The sequence below is a fragment of the Coregonus lavaretus genome (genome assembly GCF_964263955.1).
Source record: "Coregonus lavaretus genome assembly, chromosome: 11".
NCBI classification, from domain to species: domain Eukaryota; kingdom Metazoa; phylum Chordata; class Actinopteri; order Salmoniformes; family Salmonidae; genus Coregonus; species Coregonus lavaretus.
This window is the reverse complement of record NC_139998.1, coordinates 41,112,154-41,135,761: the sequence shown is the minus strand read 5'-3', so window position 1 is coordinate 41,135,761 and position 23,608 is coordinate 41,112,154. Positions and strand designations below refer to the sequence as shown.

The 23,608-nt window shown below is 41.4% G+C and overlaps 1 protein-coding gene across 1 annotated transcript in view; it reads left to right on the top strand.

Annotated features, from left to right (window-relative positions):
- Positions 1-23,608, top strand: part of LOC311137329 (protein kinase C-binding protein NELL2a-like) — a 130,539-nt gene that overhangs the window by 45,870 nt on the left and 61,061 nt on the right. Inside the window, exons 10-12 of the mRNA XM_084171769.1 lie at positions 1,226-1,317; positions 4,700-4,805; positions 5,204-5,332. Coding sequence (XP_084027895.1) covers positions 1,226-1,317; positions 4,700-4,805; positions 5,204-5,332 — 327 coding nt within the window. The remainder of the gene's footprint in view (positions 1-1,225; positions 1,318-4,699; positions 4,806-5,203; positions 5,333-23,608) is intronic.

The following is a 23,608-nucleotide window of genomic DNA, read 5'->3' as shown; positions in this document are numbered from 1 at the left end:
AAAGCATTCCAGGTGAAGCTGGTTGAGAGAATGCCAAGAGTGTGCTAAGCTGTCATCAAGGCAAAGGGTGGCTATTTGAAGAATCTCAAATATAAAATATATTTTTATTTTAACACTTTTACTACATGATTCCATACGTGTTATTTCATAGTTTAGATGTCTTCACTATTATTCTACATTGTAAAAATAAAGAAAAACGCTTGAATGAGTAGGTGTGTCCAAACTTTTGACTGGTACTGTATATATACAATACCATTTGACTTGTACTGTGTATATATATACAGTACCAGTCAAAAGTTTGGACACACCTACTCATTCAAGGGTTTTTCTGGGTGGGTTACACAGTACATATTCTCAAGTGTAAATTGAATTCACTTCAAACTCGCACTCTACAAAATCTCCATTAGCTTAGCTAGCTAATCAGGCTGTGTTGATGTAATCACTCCCACACCATACCCACTTCATACCCAGCTGCACTGCGTTGTGGCGGGCGGAGTGTGTTATAAGGTCTGTAAGCATCCTAGTCTGACATCAACACACTGGTATTAATCCTCCTGCTACTGTGTCTCTACCATGTTTCTGTGTACAGCACTTACCTCACTGAGGTAGACAAACAGGGTTTATTAAGCTTTGGTGTTAGACACAAAGACACGGCTCCCTCTACAAATGAAAACCTTATCTGTTCACATATTGTACAGTACCCTCCTCCATGGAGCCGGAGGCAGGGAGCTAGGTTCTCCTTCTGATGACTTGTCAAACACAATGTTTAATTGCGTTGTCAAAAGTTCAACATTGATTTTCCTGGTAATCACCATTCCAACATACTGGATGTGATGTATCAGTTTATTCCGTTTTACTACTGTAGTTCTTGTTTAGATGTAGGAATTCACAGTTTGATTGAAGTGTGAAGTGGCTTAGGGCTTGTCCTATATGGTGCTTTCCTCCAATAATTCTGATAACCAGATAGCCTATCCACTCAAACCTCCACATCAAACTGACACATTTAGTACAATGTTCTGCCCAAGTAAGAGTGACATTGAAGTCCAATGCTCCAATTATTTTTTCTGATAATAAAGATTGCCATGTCTCACCCCAGTGTGTCTCCCCACACCACCACAGGTTGTCACAGACTGTCATACTGAAAAGTGTGTGTGTGTGTGTGTGTGTGTGTGTGTGTGTGTGTGTGTGTGTGTGTCCCTGCATGTACGTGTGTGTCTATTTCCAGCTGTATGCCATTTCGAGGAAGAAGAGTTGGTGGAGGGAGATCAGAAAGCGGTGCATTATAACTCTGGCAGATGCCAGCTGTCCGAGTGCAGAGTGAGTAACACTGGAGCCCTAATGAAAACATACAACTGGTGTTTTTCTGCAGTACTGCTTGCTTTAAACTCCTACAACTCTTCTGAAAAAATACAATAATTCAAGCAAACAACCACAAAGTGTATTTCAGTCTTTTCATTTCCATCTTGATGTGAATGACAGCCTCATCAAATACTGATTCCAGACTGGAGCTGCTCTCCTCAGGCCAGGGGCTAAATCAAGCCTGAATGAGAGACTGTGATGGGCCGTCAACATCAGCTAAATTTATTGATCTGTTGGTTATCAACTTTCCATTTTTTCTATTGCTCTCTAAGGGGAAAGTAAATGGGCAGAACTGAGTAATTGAGTTTCCATGAGGGTACCAAACTGTCACAGCATGTCAATCACTCAGTGTTTTGATCGATCCTCATCAAATAGATCTATGGATTCCTGCATGGCCCTATAGATTTTATCTATTAAAAAAATTGTGCCCGTAAGTAAGCATTTCACTGTTAGTCTAAACCTGTTGTTTACTAAGCATGTGACAATTAAGATTTTATTTTATTTGAGACTGATGGATGTACACTCTTAGAATAAAGGTGCTAAGTACAACCATACAGGGTTCTTCGGGTTGTCCCCATAGGGGAACCCTTTTTGGTTCTGGGTAGAACCCTTTGCAGAGGGTTCTATCTAGAACCCTCTATGTAGGGTTCTTCAAAGAACCACCTGTATATGGTTCTACCTAGAACCCTCTATGATGGGTTTTACCAATAACCATTTTATAATCTAAAGGTTCTTCCTAAAACCGTCTATGAAGGGTTCTACCGAGAACCCTTTTATCTTAGGAGGCCTAAATGAACGGTTCCACCAGCCTTATTAGCCTTTAAAATGTATAATTTATGATAATATATTACATATCTCAAAAGGCCTTTCTTTAAGGCCTATATATACCCTAACACAGTGGTGTTAGGAATCTCCTGGTTTTCAGGCCACATCAGCCCCGCAAATCACATTATGCTGGCTTGCGTAAGTGATGTGTAATTCTATTGGAATCCAGCCAGAGTTAGGATATCAAAGAAGTGAAATTGTTAATCACCCACAACCTGCACTCAGGGTGACTGCAGGGTCTGGAACAACCATCTCAGTAACGGGTGCAATAAATCCAACAGATTGGATTAGTTTAGAAAACTGTATGTTATTAATCTTTGTGTAGCATAAAATGTATCGACCAATCAATGTACATGCAAAAACACAGATATTACAGTAAAACAACCAATTCTGAAAATCTCCCTGCAATAGAGCATGCTGGGAAATATTATATATGGTTCTATGTAGAACCCTTCTTGCCTACCAAATAATCTTTCTTGCCTTCCAAAGAATAATCTTCCAAAAAATGTTATTTAGGATGTTAAAGGTTGTAGGTAGAACCCTTTGCCTTACAAAGAACCCTTGTCTTCCAGAAAGGGTTCTTCTGATCAAAACGATTCTTGGTAGAACCCTATCCCTCCGCGAAGAACCCTTTTGGAACCCTTTTTTTTCTAAGAGTGTAGGGTGAGGTCACTCACCTGGCCCACTGGCAGCACCTGCTTTCTGACATCACAGAGACAGGCATGGATAAAGATACAGCTACAGACACAGATAGACTCAGAGATACACAGTTACAGACACAGTTACAGACACAGATAGACTCAGAGACACAGTTACAGACACAGTTACAGACACAGATAGACTCAGAGATACACAGTTACAGTCACAGTTACAGACACAGATAGACTCAGAGAAACACAGTTACAGACACAGTTACAGACACAGATAGACTCAGAGATACACAGTTACAGACACAGATAGACTCAGAGATACACAGTTACAGACACAGTTACAGTTACAGACACAGTTACAGACACAGATAGACTCAGAGATACACAGTTACAGACACAGTTACAGACACAGATAGACTCAGAGAGACACAGTTACAGACACAGATAGACTCAGAGATACACAGTTACAGACACAGATAGACTCAGAGATACACAGTTACAGACACAGTTACAGACACAGTTACAGACACAGATAGACTCAGAGATACACAGTTACAGACACAGTTACAGACACAGTTACAGACACAGATAGACTCAGAGATACACAGTTACAGACACAGATATAGACATACAATAGATAAAGATAGACACAGAAAGACACACACAGACATAGACACAGGCAACAGACACAAGCTGCAGATCCAGACATTGGCTGCAGATGAAAGGACTGGGTGATGGGAATAGTCATCCTGGTCCTCCAGTCTCAGACAGGTGGCCATCTGGCTACTGGTGACAGCTGCCTGTCATGTCATATGCCTCTGATCTCATGTCTGACTGCTGCTGGTTGTGGGAGGTTTCTAGGGAGGGACTGACTAACATAGAGATACAACTATTAGATGTATCTCTATTTTGACTGAGCTGTGTGGAATGTAGCTAGTTAGAGATGAGTTCTAAGTTGGTTTATTAGGTTGGTTTTCTCTGGTTGTGTGTTAATGATCATGAATCGGCATCAGTCAGGTAGACAGAGCGGAGAGGAGCGGAGCCATTAAAGATGGCTGTTGAAGAGATGGTGGGAGAGGGAGCCCCCTAATAACATTTACTGTCTAATAACACAATTGGGGACAATTACACTGATTTCATATCCTTCTCTGTTCAATTAGATATCATGCTCATACTCATCATAAACCTCAATAGACTGGTTGGTTGTTTAGCAACAAAACCGACTTGTGCGCAACTATGGGACAAAAGAGACGGGGTTGGCTTATAAACTATATTTAGTCTCCAAATATTTATTGAAAACATAAATACATTTGCACAATGAGCACTTGTTGTCTCTCAAATACATAGTTACAGTTGTTGGTTAGCTAGCTAGGGAATTTTTGCCATATTAGCATAGACATGACATGAGTCAAAACACCTCAAAACATGACGGGGTATCAATAACAAGATACAACGAGCTGAAACAAGATACCTACAATTCCCCACATGGCAGCTTCTTGTCATTGTTTCTAGCTATCTGACCGTTCAGAATCATAACACCACACGGCCTTCTACCTCATCGATACGCGTGCATCGTTTTCGTGACATTGTCAGCCAACCCGTCTATAGGTAAGAGAATTGACATGCAGAGTTTTACTACAGCTAAACACTAACCTGAAATATGTAGACCTTACTGCTATTGACCCATCATTATGTCACTTTAGTTAGGAAGATGTGCACAGTGAGGAAGGAGGCACAAAATGGATGCCTAATTGCCTCTAATTAAATTCAAGCCTTATCAAATCTGTGGGAAACCAGCAGCTGAGCTAATCTAACCCTCATTGGGTTGTATCTCATATTGTTTCTCATTTTTTCCCTGTTACTAGGAAAGGACCATGCATCGGGTCGTCATGACAACCCCCTGTCCTGAGCTCAACTGTCCAGAGTCCGAGCAGGTCACCCTCACCAACAGGTGCTGCAAAGTCTGCAGAGGTATGGGAAAATACACTTACCTACCTATATTCTACAGTACAGATGTAAACCTTAAAATAATCAGAAAATCATGACTGGAATCATTGCAAGAAACCCACCTGGACTGTTAAACCCAGTCTGACAACAGTGACTGTTTGTAACCTCCATAGAGATAGATCGAGGACTCATCTTTGTATCTGTGCCATTATAGCGTCTGTGACAGCATGGGCAGCGCAATTGGGGCTATCTCCATTTTAAAGTAGTACATTTTGGCTGATTGCTCCCAACTCATAGGAATCCTCACCCAGTTGACTGCTTTAATATGGTGGAAGCCATCAATGGCAATGTCCATGCTAAAACAGGTTATATCCATGATGAGTCCTCTATCTCTATGGTAACCTCTGACCTCTGTGCCCTAGGTCATGACTTCTGTGCCGAGGGCCACGGCTGTGTGGAGCACTCTGACTGTATCAACTTGGAGGCTGGGGCCTGTTGCAGCTGCAAGGGCGGCTTCCGCCCGCTCCGAGATGACAACGCATACTGTGAAGGTACACAAAGGATTCTAATAGAATAATAATAGAATTGATAACAAACACCTTCCATTGAACTACTATTTTCCTCCAAGAGAATGTATTTTGTAGATCCAGTTTGCTTTTCATTTTGTGCACTTTGGTTGAACTGTGAGCTACTTGTGACAGCATAATTTTTATTTTGCAACAAAACGACAAATCTTTCAATACATTGAGAGATGACATACTGTTGAACAGACTGTCTGCTGTGATTTGTGTAGAGGTATTAGTCATACGTACAGTGTCCGATCCAGGGACTTGCTTTCACTGACATTCTCACACCACTCTTGTCCCTTTGTCTGCTTGTGGTCAGTCTCTACTCTCACTGTCAAGAATGCATGAGTGATATTTTATGAGCAGAGACCTTCATAAGGAGTGCTATCATGTAAGGAGTGCTATCATGTAAGGAGTGCTATCATGTAAGGAGTGCAATCATGTAAGTAGTGCTACACAATATATATACAAAGTATGTGGACAACCCTTCAAATTAGTGGATGCGGCTATTTCAGCCACACCCGTTGCTGACAGGTGTATCAAATCAAGCTCACAGCCATGCAATCTCCATAGACAAACATTGGTAGTAGAATGGCCCATACTGAAGAGCTCAGTGACTTTCAACTTGGCACCGTCATAGGATTCTACCTTTCCAACAAGTCAGTTTGTTACATTTCTGCCCTGCTAGAGCTGCCCCGGTCAACTGTAACAATGGCTCAGCCGTGACGTTGTAGGCCACACAAGCTCACAGAATGGGACCGCAGAGTGCTGAAGCGTGTAGCGCGTAAATGTAATCTGTCCTCGGTTGCAACACTCACTACCGAGTTCCAAACTGCCTCTGGAGGCAACATCAGCACAATAACTGTACGTCGGGAGTTTCATGAAATGGGTTTCCATGGCCGAGCAGCCGCACACAAGCCTAAGATTATCATGCCAAGCGTCGGCTGGAGAGGTGTAAAGCTCGCCGCCATTGGACTCTGGAAAAGTGGAAACGCGTTCTCTGGAGTGATGAATCACGCTTCACCATCTGGCAGTCCGACGGACAAATCTGGGTTTGGCGGATGCCAGGAGAACGCTACCTGCCCCAATGCATAGTGCCAACTATAAAGTTTGGTGGAGGAGGAATAATGGTCTGGTTTTTCATGGTTTGGGTTAGGCCCCTTAGTTCCAGTGTAGGGAAATCTTAACGCTACAGCTTACAATGACATTCTAGATGATTCTGTGCTTCCAACTTTGTGGCAACAGTTTTGGGAATGTCCTTTCCTGTTTCAGCATGACAATGCCCCTGTGCACAAAGTGAGGTCCATACAGAAATGGTTTGTCGAACACAGTGTGGAAGAACTTGACTGGCCTGCACAGAGCCCTGACCTCAACCCCATCAAACACCTTTGGGATGAATTGGACGCAGACTGCGAGCCAGGCCTAATCGCCCAACATCAATGCCCGACCTCACTAATGCTCTTGTGGCTGAATGGAAGCAAGTCACCGCAGCAATGTTCCAACATCTAGTGGAAAGCCTTCCCAGAAGAGTGGAGGGGGACCAACTCCATATTAATGCCAATGATTTTGGAATGAGATGTTCGGCGAGCAGGTGTCCACATACTTTTGGTAATGTAGTGTATCATGTAATTAGTGCTATCATGTACAGTGCATTCAGAAACTATTCAGACCCCTTGACTTTTTCCACATTTTGTTTCGTTACAGCCTTATTCTAAAATAGATTCAATAGTTTTTTTCCCTCATCAATCTACACAGAATACCCCATAATGACAAAACAAAAACATGTTTTTAGAAATGTTGCTGTGTACTTAGGGTCGTTGTCCTGTTAGAAGTTGAACCTTCGCCCCACTCTGAGGTCCTGAGTGCTCTGGATCATCAAGGATCTCTCTGTACTTTGCTCCGTTAATCTTTGCCTCGATCCTGACTAGTGTCCCAGTCCCTGCCGCTGAAAAACATCCCTACAACATGATGCTGCCACCACCATGCCTCACCGTAGGGATGGTGCCAGGTTTCGTCCAGACGTGATTCTTGGCATTTAGGCCAAAGAGTTCAATCTTGGTTTCATCAGACCAGAGAATCTTGTTTCTCATGGCCTGAGAGTCCTTTAGGTGCCTTTTGGCATACTCCAAGCGGGCTGTCATGTGACTTTTACTGAGGAGTGGCTTCTGTCTGGCCACTGATTGGCCTGATTGGTGGAGTGCTGCAAAGGTGGTTGTCCTTCTGGAAGGTTCTCCCATCTCCACAGAGGAACTCTGGAGCTTTTGTCAGAGTGACCATCGGGTTCCTGGTCACCTCCCTGACCAAGGCCTTTCTCACCCGATTGCTCAGTTTGGATGGGCTTCCAGCATTAGGAAGAGTCTAGGTGGTTCCAAACTTCTTCCATTTAAGAATGATGGAGGCCACTGTGTTCTTGGGGTACTTCAATGCTGCAGACCTTTTTTGGTACCCTTCCCCAGATCTGTGCCTCGACACAATCCTGTTGGTTTTTGCTCTGACATGCACTGTCAACTGTGGGACCTTATATAGACAGGTGTGTGCCTTTCCAAATCATGTCCAATCAATTGAATTTACCACAGGTGGACTGATCAATGGAAAAAGGATTCACCTGAGCTCAATTTCAAGTCTCATAGCAAAGGGTTTGAATACTTATGTAAATAAGGTATTTCTGTTTATTTTTCAAACATTTGCCAAAAACTTTTCACTTTGTCATTATGGGTATTGTGTGTAGATTGATGAGGAAAACGTTTTATTTAATCCATTTTAGAATAAAGCTGTAATGTAGCAAAATGTGGAAAATGGGAAGGGGTCTGAATACTTTCCGAATGCACTGTAAGTAGCGCTATCATGTAAGTAGTGCTATCATGTAGTCCATTCTATTCATTGCTGATTGCATGCCAACACACTCATGTTTCAGGCCATGGTGTAAAATACATGGTGATTTATCATCTCATGATTGTTTTCTTATAAAACAGATTGTGATATATACGTAATGGTGATTTCCCCCTCTGCTTTTGAAGTTTGGAAAATGTGTTAAATTTCACATGGGTTGCCTGCTAAAATACATGCTCATAAATGCTATATAACATACACTGTGAAAATAGATGTCTTTGCCCCTCCTCCCCTCCCTCAGTGCTTCTTACTATACGGAATCTTCCTGGGATGATCATAGACGAGATGACTGCTTCATCTGCAGTGCTGTCATGCTATAACGTCTACAGTGTTTATCCCAACTCATAGTAATACATGTGGGATTCCGGAGCTAAATCTAAACATGACGTTGATGACTAGTGCAAATAAGCCATCAAATCTTGGCACAATATCCCTTTTTTCCTCGTTGCTTCACTCCGTGCCTGTGTGCATACATGCCCTACTTTTACCAAGCTGACGAATTCCCTCCAACTTTTCCCTCCCTCCACTGTGTACAGGCAGAACTACTGGCAGCTTAACCCACTATATGTTGGAGGGAAGAGTTTTGCTAAAGGCTTCGCTAAATCTGTGTGGAAGACTTGTCCAATGTTTTTGCACACCCATTGCGTGATGAATGTGAAGGTTTGAATTACGTGTGCATATTTAAATTTAGGATTTATCCATATTTTAGTTTTTTGTGTGTTTATCCTGCTTTATCTTGGTGTTGCAGTATGTTTGGAAATGTATCATCTTTATGGCTGTATTCAGTTATTCACTGAATGACTCAGAACAGCCATTCCATCAAAGGGGCAATCAGCAATTGAAACGACAACAAAGCGTTTTCCCCGCCACTGTTTCGGTAAAACGCTGAGTGATGAGGCTGGAGAAATGTAACCACTCTTACATTCTTAGACTTAGCTATGGATGCATGGACTGGCCAACTTAACTCGAGAGTGACCCAGGTCTCTGTATGAAATTGGATGGGGGTGTGATCTGAAAACTGCGTTTGCATCTGAAAATGCGTAGGGAACAAATTGACTATTGTAACTCTCACAAAATAAATGTACTTTTTGGGGGGCTTCTGGAAATCACTTATATTTTGAGTACTGTGCCCTGCAAAAATAAATGGACCTGTCAACATACACTATTTGTTTTGAGGATCACACAGGTGTATGAGAGAATGTTGTTGTTCAGATAATAGTCTGGACAAAGGTAGCTACGCCATTTTGCTGTTGACGGTTGGTGTATGTCAGTAGACAAACACACACAGAGATTGAAATTGGCAGGTTCCAATTGTTTGTCAGCTTCATTATCAGATCGCAGAAGAGATGAGATGGACTCTGATTGACAGTCTTGATACACACAATGTACATACAGTACACAATACTTAAAGTACATACAAAATATACACATACAGTTCCCTGCACCCATCAGGCAGGCATCAGATAGACTAGCTACAGTGAGGGAAAAAAGTATTTGATCCCCTGCTGATTTTGTACGTTTGACCACTGACAAAGAAATGATCAGTCTATAATTTTAATGGTAGGTTTATTTGAACAGTGAGACAGAATAACAACAAAAAAATCCAGAAAAACGCATGTAAAAAATGTTATAAATTGATTTGCATTTTAATGAGGGAAATAAGTATTTGACCCCTCTGCAAAACATGATTTAGTACTTGGTGGCAAAACCCTTGTTGGCAATCACAGAGGTCAGACGTTTCTTGTAGTTGGCCACCAGGTTTGCACACATCTCAGGAGGGATTTTGTCCCACTCCTCTTTGCAGATCTTCTCCAAGTCATTAAGGTTTCGAGGCTGACGTTTGGCAACTCGAACCTTCAGCTCCCTCCACAGATTTTCTATGGGATTAAGGTCTGGAGACTGGCTAGGCCACTCCAGGACCTTAATGTGCTTCTTCTTGAGCCACTCCTTTGTTGCCTTGGCCGTGTGTTTTGGGTCATTGTCATGCTGGATTACCCATCCACGACCTATTTTCAATGCCCTGGCTAAGGGAAGGAGGATCTCACCCAAGATTTGACGGTACATGGCCCCGTCCATCGTCCCTTTGATGCGGTGAAGTTGTCCTGTCCCCTTAGCAGAAAAACACCCCCAAAGCATAATGTTTCCACCTCCATGTTTGACGGTGGGGATGGTATTCTTGGGGTCATAGGCAGCATTCCTCCTCCTCCAAACACGGTGAGTTGAGTTGATGCCAAAGAGCTCCATTTTGGTCTCATCTGACCACAACAATTTCACCCAGTTCTCCTCTGAATCATTCAGATGTTCATTGGCAAACTTCAGAAGGGCATGTATATGTGCTTTCTTGAGCAGAGGGACCTTGTGGGCGCTGCAGGATTTCAGTCCTTCACGGCGTAGTGTGTTACCAATTGTTTTCTTGGTGACTATGGTCCCAGCTGCCTTGAGATCATTGACAAGATCCTCCCGTGTAGTTCTGTGCTGATTCATCACCGTTCTCATGATCATTGCAACTCCACGAGGTGAGATCTTGTATGGAGCCCCAGGCTTCTGGAGCCCCAAGATCTTATTTTGTGTTTCTTCCATTTGCGAATAATCGCACCAACTGTTGTCACCTTCTAACCAAGCCAGCCTTGTGTAGGTCTACAATCTTGTCCCTGACATCCTTGGAGAGCTCTTTGGTCTTGGCCATGGTGGAGAGTTTGGAATCTGATTGATTGATTGCTTCTGTGGACAGGTGTCTTTTATACAGGTAACAAGCTGAGATTAGGAGCACTCCCTTTAAGTGTGCTCCTAATCTCAGCTCGTTACCTGTATAAAAGACACCTGGGAGCCAGAAATCTTTCTGATTGAGAGGGGGTCAAATACTTATTTCCCTCATTAAAATGCAAATCAATTTAGAAAATGTTTGACATGTGTTTTTCTGGATTTTGTTGTTGTTATTCTGTCTCTCACTGTTAAAATAAACCTACCATTAAAATTATATACTGATCATTTCTTTGTCAGTGGGCAAACTTACAAAATCAGTAGGGGATCAAATACTTTTTTCCCTCACTGTATATCTCTGTCTGAAGGAAAAGACAGACACTAACATTAGCTCTTTAAAACAGTCCTAGGTCACTGATGTGCTGAAAATAGCAGATGAGATCACTCCTGTGTAAATGTTTCATAGAAGCAGTGGTAGCAGAGAGGGGGGGATATACACTCTTCTCCCAGCCTCTCTCTGCTTTGTGAGATAAAGTGCTGTTCTCTCAGACAGAAAAGCACCAGAACCCATCTCTAAGGCTGTGTCCCAAATGGCACCTTGTTCCCTATATAGTGCACTACTTTTGACCACAGCCCTATGGGACCTGTAGTGCACTACATAGGGAATAGGGTACCATTTGGGATGTAGTCTCAGTCCCTCAGAAAGCAGCCATATAGAAGGCTCCTGAACAGCTTTTATCCCCAAGCCATAAGACTGCTGAACAGTTAATCAAATGGATACCCGGACTGTTCACATTGACCCCCTTTATTTTTATATATTTTTTGCACTGACTCTCTTGCACTGGCCCTATGATCACTCTAGACTCTACTCACACAAACAGTCGTGGTCAAACGTTTTGAGAATGGCACAAGTATTGGTCTTCACAAAGTTTGCTGCTTCAGTGTTATGAGATATTTTTGTCATGGCATACTGAAGTATAATTACAAGCATTCCATAAGTGTCAAAGGCTTTCATTCTTGCATAATCAATGCTTGGAGTTTGTCAGACTTTGTGGGTTTTTGTTTGTCCACCCGCCTCTTGAGGATCGACCACAAGTTCTCAATGGGATTAAGGTCTGGGGAGTTTCCTGGCCATGGACCCAAAATGTTGATGTTTTGTTCCCCGAGCCACTTAGTTATCACTTTTGCCTTATAGCAAGATGCTCCATCATGCTGGAAAAGGCATTGGTCGTCACCAAACTGTTCTTGGATGGTTGGGAGAAGTTGCTCTCAGAGGATGTGTTGGTACCATTCTTTATTCATGGCTGTGTTCTTAGGAAAAAGAGTGAGCCCACTTCCTTGGCTGAGAAGCAACCCCACACATGAATGGTCTCAGGATGCTTTACTGTTGGCATGACACAGGACTGATGGTAGCGCTCACCTTGTCTTCTCCGGACAAGCTTTTTTCCGGATGCCCCAAACAATCAGAAAGGGGATTCATCAGAGAAAATGACTTTACCCCAGGCCTCAGCAGTCCAATCCCTGTACCTTTTGCAGAATATCAGTCTGTCCCTGATGTTTTTCCTGGAGAGAAGTGGCTTCCCCGCTGCCCTTCTTGACACCAGGCCATCCTCCAAAAGTCTTCCCCTCACTGTGCATGCAGATTTACTCACACCTGCCTGCTGCCATTCCTGAGCAAGCTCTGCACTGGTGGTGCCCCGATCCCGCAGCTGGATCAACTTTAGGAGACGGTCCTGGCGCTTGCTGGACTTTCTTGGGCGCCCTGACGCTTTCTTCACAACTATTGAACCTCTCTCCTTGAAGTTCTTGATGATCCGATAAATGGTTGATTTAGGTGCAATCTTACTAGCAGCTATATCCTTGCCTGTGAAGCCCTTTTTGTGCAAAGCAATGATGACGGCACGTGTTTCCTTGCAGGTAACCATGGTTAACAGAGGAAGAACAATGATTTCAAGCACCACCCTCCTTTTAAAGCTTCCAGTCTGTTATTCTAACTCAATCAGCATGACAGAGTGATCTCCAGCCTTATCCTCGTCAACACTCACCTGTGTTAATGAGAGAATCACTGACATGATGTCAGCTGGTCCTTTTGTGGCAGGGCTGAAATGCAGTGGAAATGTTTTTGGGGGATTAAGTTCATTTTCATGGCAAAGAGGGAATTTGAAATGAATTGCAATTCATCTGATCACTCTTCATGACATTCTGGAGTATATGCAAATTGCCATCATCAAAACTGAGGCAGCAGACTTTGTGAAAATTAGTATTTGTGTCATTCTCCAAACTTTTGACCACGACTGTACATTACTGACACTCCAACACACATACATACACACTACATACGCTCACACACACAAAACACACACACACATGCATATTGACTCCACACACACACACACTCGCTCTCACATAGACATAATTTCCCACTCCTTCACACTCTTCACATACGCTGCTGCTACTCTGTTTATTATCTATCCTGATTGCCTAGTCACTTTTACCCTTACCTACAGTACCAGCCAAAAGTTTGGACACAACTGCTCATTCAAGGGTTTTTCTTTATGAAATAACACATATGGAATCATGTAGTAACCAAAAAAGTAGCCAAAAAAGATTATTCAAAGTAGCCACCCTTTGCCTTGATGACAACTTTGCACCCTCTTGGCATTGTTATTTATTGTGTTACTATTTCCTTTTTTATAATTTTTTATTTAGCAAATACTTTTCTTACTTTTTAACTCTGCATTGTTGGGAATGGGCTCGCAAGTAAGCATTTCACGGTAAAGTGTACACCTGTTGTTTTTGGTGCATATGTCCGATTTGATTTGTATTTTCCAACACAGCTCAATGTGTTGGGGAGTGTATTAAACATCTCTGTTAGAGTAAGAGCCAAGCTGCTGTGGCTATGTGTTGGGGAGTGTATTAAACATCTCTGTTAGAGTAAGAGCCAAGCTGCTGTGGCTATGTGTTGGGGAGTGTATTAAACATCTCTGTTAGAGTAAGAGCCAAGCTGCTGTGGCTATGTGTTGGGGAGTGTATTAAACATCTCTGTTAGAGTAAGAGCCAAGCTGCTGTGGCTATGTGTTGGGGAGTGTATTAAACATCTCTGTTAGAGTAAGAGCCAAGCTGCAGTGGCTATGTGTTGGGGAGTGTATTAAACATCTCTGTTAGCCACAGCAGCTTGGCTCTTACTCTAACAGAGATGTTTAATACACTCCCCAACACATAGCCACAGCAGCTTGGCTCTTACTCTATGTGTTGGGGAGTGTATTAAACATCTCTGTTAGAGTAAGAGCCAAGCTGCTGTGGCTATGTGTTGGGGAGTGTATTAAACATCTCTGTTAGAGTAAGAGCCAAGCTGCTGTGGCTATGTGTTGGGGAGTGTATTAAACATCTCTGTTAGAGTAAGAGCCAAGCTGCTGTGGCTATGTGTTGGGGAGTGTATTAAACATCTCTGTTAGAGTAAGAGCCAAGCTGCTGTGGCTATGTGTTGGGGAGTGTATTAAACATCTCTGTTAGAGTAAGAGCCAAGCTGCTGTGGCTATGTGATGGACTGTGTGATTGGCTCTAGATTGAGGCATCAGTAAAGCGCTCTAACGGTTGAAGCTAGTCTCATTATTAGTATTCTTACCACAGGAGAAAAGGCAAGGGGCAGATCGTGTAGGTTTTCTCATATGGAAATCATTATTTTCACATTATTTTCTGGGTCTGAAAATTACTGTAGTATCACTTTTATTTTTATACCTCAAAAGGACATCATTTGAAGAGCGTCTCTATTTTGAAGTACACAGTAATTTAGTCAACTATCGGCATTTGCACATTGCAAACCTCACAAGAGATTTATCTAGTGTATGATTACCATTCAGAGGGATTGTGTGTACAGTAGAATAGCCATTGTGACCTGGCCGGTGTATTTTGCAGCGTGTTTTAATGTCACAAGGTGGAGGGAGGCTAATTGGTGTTGACTGAGGATTACAGCTCACTTCCCAACACAATCACTGCTGGGATGAGCCTGACACACACAGCGTGCAAATGCCAAGACAGCTGACAAACACCCTGTGGTGCTGAAAACCAGGCCAGTGTGTAAATAGCCACAGTATATGACAGCAATAGCGCTTCTATCCTTCATCACCAGAGACACTTCCCCTGTGTTTGTCAGGTAGCATTAGAGACAGCTACAACTCCTAGCACCTGTTATTCAGAGAGAAGGATGATAGATGATGGTGATTCATTGATTCATGCAAAGAGGCAAGATTCCTCTAGATTAATGAGTGTCATGAAGGAGAGTAAACCCACTCACTCCCTCAGACAAATGCCCTCATCATTTCCTTACATGCGTGATAGCATTAGCAAGGATTTTACTCCGTAAAATACATTAGCATTCATCTAGCTTGTTGAGACATGCGCACAAACACACACACACACACACACAAACAAACACACACACACACACAGTGCATTCCTCAGTGTCTGCGGAGTTCATACCAGTCCATTATTCTAAGCTCAAGTACCGTAGTGGGATGATTCCTCTCACTTCATTCTCGCTATGATTTATCACTTCTGGTTGTTGCCTTGAAAAGAGACTGGCTGTACTGCTTTTTAAACGGAAACAGAACTGTTGTTGCATCCTAATGTAATTATTTTCACTCCATTGCTTTTCAAAACAGTTTGAGATGCTTTTCCATGATTGTTTTGGTCTTTTTAAAGATTACTCATTGAGGATTTAATTGCCTGGTTTTTGGAAGAGATGAAAAGATGTTGAGCACCACATTGTCTCGTCTCTCGCCCATTAAAACACAAGCAACATAGCATATAATCTCCCCAACAATGTTTAGGTAATTGTTCTGAAGAGATACTAATGGCTACGTAGTTGTTTCACTGAGAGGCCCGTTTACGTAAAGTGTATATAACATGTAGCTTGGAAATAATCGGAGACTCTTGGGATATTAACAATAGAAGAAAAAATTGCTGGCTCCTTCATCTATTATGGCTGCAGACTGCTGATGAAGGAAATGGAGTTGCATTTACTCTCCCTCCTAATATACCATACTCTGCCTCCCTCGACCCAAGCAATACATAGACAATAAACTTTTAGCATCCCAGTAAGTGGAGTGCTGCCTAGAGATAAACCTATTGAGGACCAATTTTTTTTTATCGTAATACATAGAATCGTTTAAAAACATAATACATACGGAAAGCAGTGGCACCTACTGAATTGTCTGAAAGACAGAAATGTCTGAAAACTCTCCAAACAGAATAGCCTGTCTATATACTGCAGCTCCGTTCACAGTCAAGGGCTAGCTAACTGTGCTATTGTGACTGTTATTGAGTAGCTTTACTACTCAGTCTGTTGGGACACACAGGACCAGCTCCAGGCATAAGCGAGATAAGTGGTTGTTTAGGGAGCCCAGCCGCAAGGTGCAAGTTTTAAATTAGGTTGTGCATCAACAGTCACTGACAGTCACTCAATTAGCCATGTCAGCAAAACAAATGTGATTTGTAAGTTAGTCTAGCCAGTTATCTAAACTTGGGCCCTCATTTGGTTTTGCTAGTCACTCCCACTCAGATATCATTAACATGGCATAAGTCATGGCAAAATGGGTAGAATTGCAGGAAATTAGCTTTAACACTATAACCGCTAAAGCAGTAATTTGGACTGCTCATTATATATTTTTTTACTCTGCTATTTTTAAAGTCATGCCACCCTCTGTCCTTGACTTTTCCTAAATAAGTCTAGATAACAAACTGTCTTTAAAATCTTAATATCACAAACAGAACTGGCATTATAACCAGGAAGGCATGTCATTCTTTAAATGGTTTTCCCACATTGCCACTCCTTCTCCCGACATTTGTAGGTGCCTTGCCCAGTTGATAATCACCCCGATAATTGCCTCGAGACTGAACCTAAACTATTCAGAAACTAACTTCACACAAGTAACAACATATGAAATAAATGAAGTAAAGTATGATGGGAAAGAAAGGGGGAGAATGGGTGAGTTGAGGGTAAGCAAACGATGCATAATTATGTAATCACCAATCGAATGAAGACCAAGATGAATGGATGCGCATGCTGCGTTAGCATTGCTACAAAATCTAAATGAAAGCGACTCAGATTGTGGGGAAGAACATCTCTGATGAATATTCTTCTGAGCCCCAGCCTGAACCTACACCTCCGAGGCCTAAGCCAAATGAACGGTGAGAGAGGAAGGGGCAGCACCATTTGGATAGAACAAGCCGTGGACAAAGGTACTGGCCGGTTATCAGCACAAAATGTAATCTCAAGCAAAAAAGATAATTAACGCACTCAAAGCTTTCGTTGTTTATGGGACATGGATATGCTCCAACTGATGCCATTGTGTGAAGACGCACACTATGTAAGCAGGACCTGACAACAATTTACTATTGTTGACTGCTGTCATATCAACACATATTCATAATAATGCCATTATTGCTTTTGTGCTGATGTTCACTATTTATCAAGCACACTTGGTGCTTATAATGATGTTTAGGCTACTGATGTTTTCATCATTTGACCGCGTGTCTTGCTGACTATACGTCTTGGTGGTTGGAGTATTTTATATTGTCATTATAAAAAGAAGCTGTTACCGCATTCCAACACACATGCTTTCTGTTTCATAGTTGTAACAAAAGCACTCCACAAATATTTTTTTTTTGAACACTTGAATTTTTGTGTTTTTGGTGTTTTTACAAATAACCTACAGTAACATAAAGTAATGAAAATTGTGTGTGGTTGTGATAATTAAAAATAAAATAAAAATCGTATTCTAATGTTACCTAAGAACTTCATAAACACAACCAAATGATTATTTTTGCGATAGCATATATGTAATGTATTTATTATACTGTTAGAATGTTGCAGTCAGAATTACTTCTCATTAGCTTGAAGGGGGGTCCCTCAAGGCCCAGCGGTTCTAGTGTTGAAACTGCAAAAATGTATCTTTGCCCCATGGCAAATTATAAAAATTGCATGGAATGTGTTATAAAATTGCACTAAAAAATCTCAGCCCCATGGCAAAATGTGTAGAATTGCAGGAAATTAACTTTAAAACATACATTTTTCTCTCTGCCGTCAAGATGGGGGCCACCAAAATGTTTTGCCTGCTTGGTGGGGGTCCCCCCAATTAGGGCTGTGGCGGTCACAAATTTAGTCAGCCGGTGATTGTCAAGCAAATAACTGTCGGTCTCACAGTAAATGACCCTTAATTAACATAAACACATTTAGCATCTCCTGGCTTCCACACATAGCCTACAAGCCATTTAAAAAAAGTATAATAAATCCATTTAATATAGCCTACACCAGGGTTCTTCAATTCCGGTCCTGGAGAGCCGAAACACCTCTGTTTTTCATCCTCTCCTTCTAATCAGGGGCTAATTCAGACCTGGGACACCAGGTGAGTGCAATTAACTACCAGGTAGAATTAAAAAACAGAAGTGTTTTGGCCCTCCAGGACCGGAATTGAAGAACCCTGGCCTACACCTTCACAATAAATTCATTATTTATTTTAGACAGGTCTAAAGAAGCATGATATGAAGAAAATGTAGTCTATTTCAGAAGAAAATAATAGCATACTCTGAGTTGTCCTTATTTTAGGTCCTGATGTGGCTATGCCAAATGGCTGTGGGCTACACTAGTTCATTTAGCAGACAAGATTTGCTTATAATTCCGTGGCATTATTTTATAGTATGAAGAATACAATTGAATAGATATTTTCTCCAAATGATTTGAGGGAGTGCGCATTTGCGGCTATTCTGTGTTGAGCGGTTAACAAAGAAATAGGTACTCCGATATGCTTAATTTAGAGTTATTAATGTAACTTTAGTTGTTCTACAAACATTGGGTTATATGTTTTGTTTTTTAATACGTTGTAAGGCTGCATGATAAGACTAACGATGATTTGAAAAAAGTCGCTTGAATGGCATGAGCTCTGCTTTGTTTTTTGCACAGGCTGTACACACTCCAATAGTCTCTCGTTCACAATTTGACAAGCACTTGATAATGCCTTGAATTTCACGGCGGCATCCCCTTTGTGGCCGTAATGCACCCTAAAAAAATCCATGACTTTAGCTGCCCGGAGTGCTGCATTGTGCCCTTCTCCCGGAGTATGCTGCGCAATCCGAAACGTCTCTCACTCACACGGCTCTCCGTCACATGTTCGGGTCTTTCTCACAGGCTACAAGTTAAGACAGACACATCGGGGACACAACTGCGCGTGTCCTTATCCAATTCTGAGGTGAATATTGAAGATGTTGGAAGAACTGTCCACATTTACTTTTCGTCAGCCATCAAGATGAGTAAGCCAAACGAACAGCAAAAGCTTGACTAGTCTATGTCAATCTACTATCCCCCATAGTACAAAAGTCGACCTATTCTGTGCGAGAAATAAATATTCCAAACATAGTCTGGGACACTTGTGGGATGCGATAGATCCCAAATTAATACAAACACTAACATCAAAAACCTTTTTTATGCTATGTGGCTGATGCAACAGATCAGAATGTTTAGCTTAAAATGTCAATAAACTATTAGGCTATTTCTTCACATTATAAGCTCCGCAATGCGCACATGGTAGTAGGCTATAAGCGCAAATGTTCCATTAGCGGAAAACAGCATTATCAAAAGTGACCGCAAATGCAATTATGCATGTAATGCTTTTATTATAAAGGTGCATTTTTATGGTGAAAATTATCTTCCCCAAACTTGAAACTCACGTGCTGCTTATGTATGCCAGTTAAAAAAAAAAAAAAAATATGCCATTTAGCAGACGCTTTTATCCAAAGCGACTTACAGTCATGCGTGCATACATTTTTGTGTATGGTTGGTCCCGGGGATCGAACCCACTACCTTGGCGTTACAAGCGCCGTGCTCTACCAGCTGAGCTACAGAGGACCACACAGTTAGGCTCTACACCCGTTGTAAAGTGGATTAATGTGCTTCATTTTAAGAAGTTATTTGGCCACTTTAGTAGTGATACAAACCTTATTTAAACATATAGGCCTATGGGCTAGGCTACATGAGGTGTGCGACTATGATTCGAAAAAGTCGCAGAAAAAAGGCATTGTTTCTTATGCTGGGCATCATTCACAAGTGATAATATATCATTCACAAGTGATAGGCTAATATTGTCACCCATCAGACTATTCTTGATTTAATCTTGTCTTTACTAACTAATATATGTGTGACATTTGTTTTGATTTACAATGGACCATTATTATGCATCTGTATCGAAAATGCATTTCATCTATGCACTTAAATAGCGAATGAAGGACACTTTTCCCCATGGTTTACTTTCATGCCAGCCAGGTAGGCTATACTCCTGTTGTAAATATAAGCAATGAGCTTAATATTAGGAAAGTTGAGAAATAAATATAGTAGGCCTAGACTATAGAAAGCTGATGGGATCCTCCTCTTCTTATTAGCAGCCATCACTCTGTTTTCTCCCGAAATTGCATAGCCTATAGAAATGTTGCGCAACATGAGCTCATGGGCTCTCATGAAGTGTTTAATTAGATGTTTGATACATTTGCATTGATGTCAGAGTGATTAGAGGGACAATAGAGTGCTGAGTACCAGGCAGTAAGCAGGTTGGGTAGGCTACTAATGACCATCAGCAGCATCTGAGCTTGGAGAAGCCTAATGACCGTGACTAAACGGTCATGTGGAATTTGACTGCCTTCATGACTCGTGACCGCCGGTGTGGCGTTAATACGGTCACTGCAGCAGCCCTACCCCCAATCAAATCTTGCTTATGGCTCCAAAAAGGCTAGAGCCGGCCCTGGGGACACGTTGCCTTTTTCTTTTCTCTTAGACTGCCAGCCTGCCATGGCAGGGGGGACTCTGGAAACTATGGGAGAATATAAGCAAACATTCTGGCCTCCATAAGCTACTGATCAGAATGTGACCTCTTATCGAACACTGTCCCCTTAAACAAACCTCTCTGACTCCTCTATGAATGACTATGATTGATTCCGACCTTTGTGGGGAGAGGGTGAAAAACAAGTTATTTTCTGCCCATCCATTGCGGCCTGGGTACCAATGACTTGACCCAGATCCTTCCATTGAGAGATGTGTCGCCGTAGTGACAGGCCAATCAAATCAAATTTTATTGGTGGCATACACGGATTTGGAGATGTTATTGCAGGTGCAGCGAAATGCTTGTGTTTCTAACTCGAACACTGCAGTAATACCTAGCAATAATATATATAAATATACAGTGCCTTGCAAAAGTATTCATCCCGCTTGGAGTTTTTCCTATTTTGTTGCATTACAACCTGTACATTTAATTGATTTATATTTGGATTTCATGTAATGGACATACACAAAATAGTCCAAATTGGTGAAGTGAAATGAAAAAAAAATTACTTGTTTCAAAACATTCTAAAAAATAAATAACGGAAAAGTGGTGCGTACATATGTAAATAAAGTCCACCTGTGTGCAATCTAAGTCACATGATCTTAGTATATATACACCTGTTCTGAAAGGCCCCAGAGTCTGCAACACCAAGCAAGGGGCACCACCAAGCAAGTGGCACCATGAAGACCAAGGAGCTCTCCAAACCTGTCAGGGACAAATTTGTGGAGAAGTACAGATCAGGGTTGGGTTATAAAAAAATATCCGAAACTTTGAACATCCCACGGAGCACCATTAAATCCATTATAAAAAAATTGAAAGAATATGGCACCACAGCAAACCTGCCAAGAGAGGGGGGGGGGGTGAGTGAATAGATATGCTCGCTCAGGTTTTCAGTTTCTTTGTCTTATTTCTTGTTTGTTTCACAAGAAAAAATATTTTACATCTTCAAAGTGGTAGGCATGTTGTGTAAATCAAATGATACTAACCCCCAAAAAATCTATTTTAATTCCAGGTTGTAAGGCAACAAAATAGGAAAAATGCCAAGGGGGGTGAATACTTTCGCAAGCCACTGTACACTACCAGTCAAAGGTTTGGACACACCTACTCATTCAAGGGTTTTTCTTAATTTTTTACAATTTTTTACATTTTAGAATAATAGTGAAGACATCAAAACTATGAAATAACACATATGGAATCATGTAGTAACCAAAAAAGTGTTAAACAAATCAAAATATATTTTATATTTGAGATTCTTCAAATAGCTACCGTTTGTCTTAATGACAGCTTTGCACACTCTTGGACGGGGATAATGGACATGGAGATTGTTCATGCCCTCTCGCTGGCCGATTGGACGTGTCCCCCCGACCCCCAATTCATTTAGCGAAGGCCACAAGTTTAGTCTGCCCAGTGGGGGAACACACTGGTTGAATCAACATTGAACCAACGTACAATAGATGTTAAATTGACATCTGTGCCCAATGGGTGGTGGGTTGTATTCTCTGTTATCTAGTATCCATGGCTGTTCGAATAGAATGTGGGATCAATAGCTGAGAGAGAGAAGAGTGGATTTGAATACAGCACAGCAAGACATGGTATACGCTGTAGTGATTGGAGGATGCTGCCAAGGACGTATGTGCAGGTGAATGAGATGCAAATACAACGAATTTTCATATGAAATGTTATTCGCAAATATGGTTGGCAAGGAAGGAACGTGTGATTCAGCAGAGAAACATAGGTGCACATTTTCTTAAAGATGTACTATGCAGAAATCACTCCACCATTTCCTGGTTGAAAAAATTCTAATAGTTTTCCTAATTTCAGGTTATGTAAGAAAACAAGCAAGTATAGTGTAGTGAATCATTGTACCATCTAAACCGCTGTGAAATATATTTTCCAGAACCAAAAATATTGTATTTTCTGCTGTTTGAAGCTGGTGTACAAAACAGAAATTAAAAGACTCAAAAACGGAACTTAAGAACGGGAAGCATAGAAATAGCGCACATAGAACATATCTACCGCTTTTTAGACTTGCTTTCAATGAGAATGGCAGCTCTAAACTCACATTTCTATGTGAATTTGGTTGGGTCGCCCAAAAAGTTACATATTGCAGCTTTAAATACAGAGTGAATAAACTACTTCAGGTCAATGACCTGTCAAGGATCTCTATCTCAATTCCAGTTGGGTTTTCACAGTTTTTCAGTTTGCAATCTACAGTAGCCCAGCTCCAGTGCCATATTTACAGTGCATTCGGAAAGTATTCAGTCCCCTTGACTTTATCCACATTTTGTTACGTTACAGCCTTATTCAAAAATGGATTAAAAAAAGAAAATCCACAATACCCCATAATGACAAAGCGAAAAAAGGTTTTTAGAAATTTTAGCAAATGTATTAAAAATAACAGATACCTTTTTCCCTCACTGTATGTAAATAAGCTATTTGATCCCCTGCTGATTTTGAATGTTTGCCCACTGACAAAGAAATGATCAGTCTATAATTTTAATGGTAGGTTTATTTGAACAGTGAGAGACAGAATAACAACAAGAAAATCCAGAAAACGCATGTCAAAAATGTTATAAATTGATTTGCATTTTAATGAGGGAAATAAGTATTTGACCCCCTCTCAATCAGAAAGATTTCTGGCTCCCAGGTGTCTTTTATACAGGTAACGAGCTGAGATTAGGAGCACACTATTAAAGGCAGTGCTCCTAATCTCAGTTTGTTACCAGTATAAAAGAAACCTGTCCACAGAAGCAATCAATCAATCAGATTCCTAACTCTCCACCATGGCCAAGACCAAAGAGCTCTC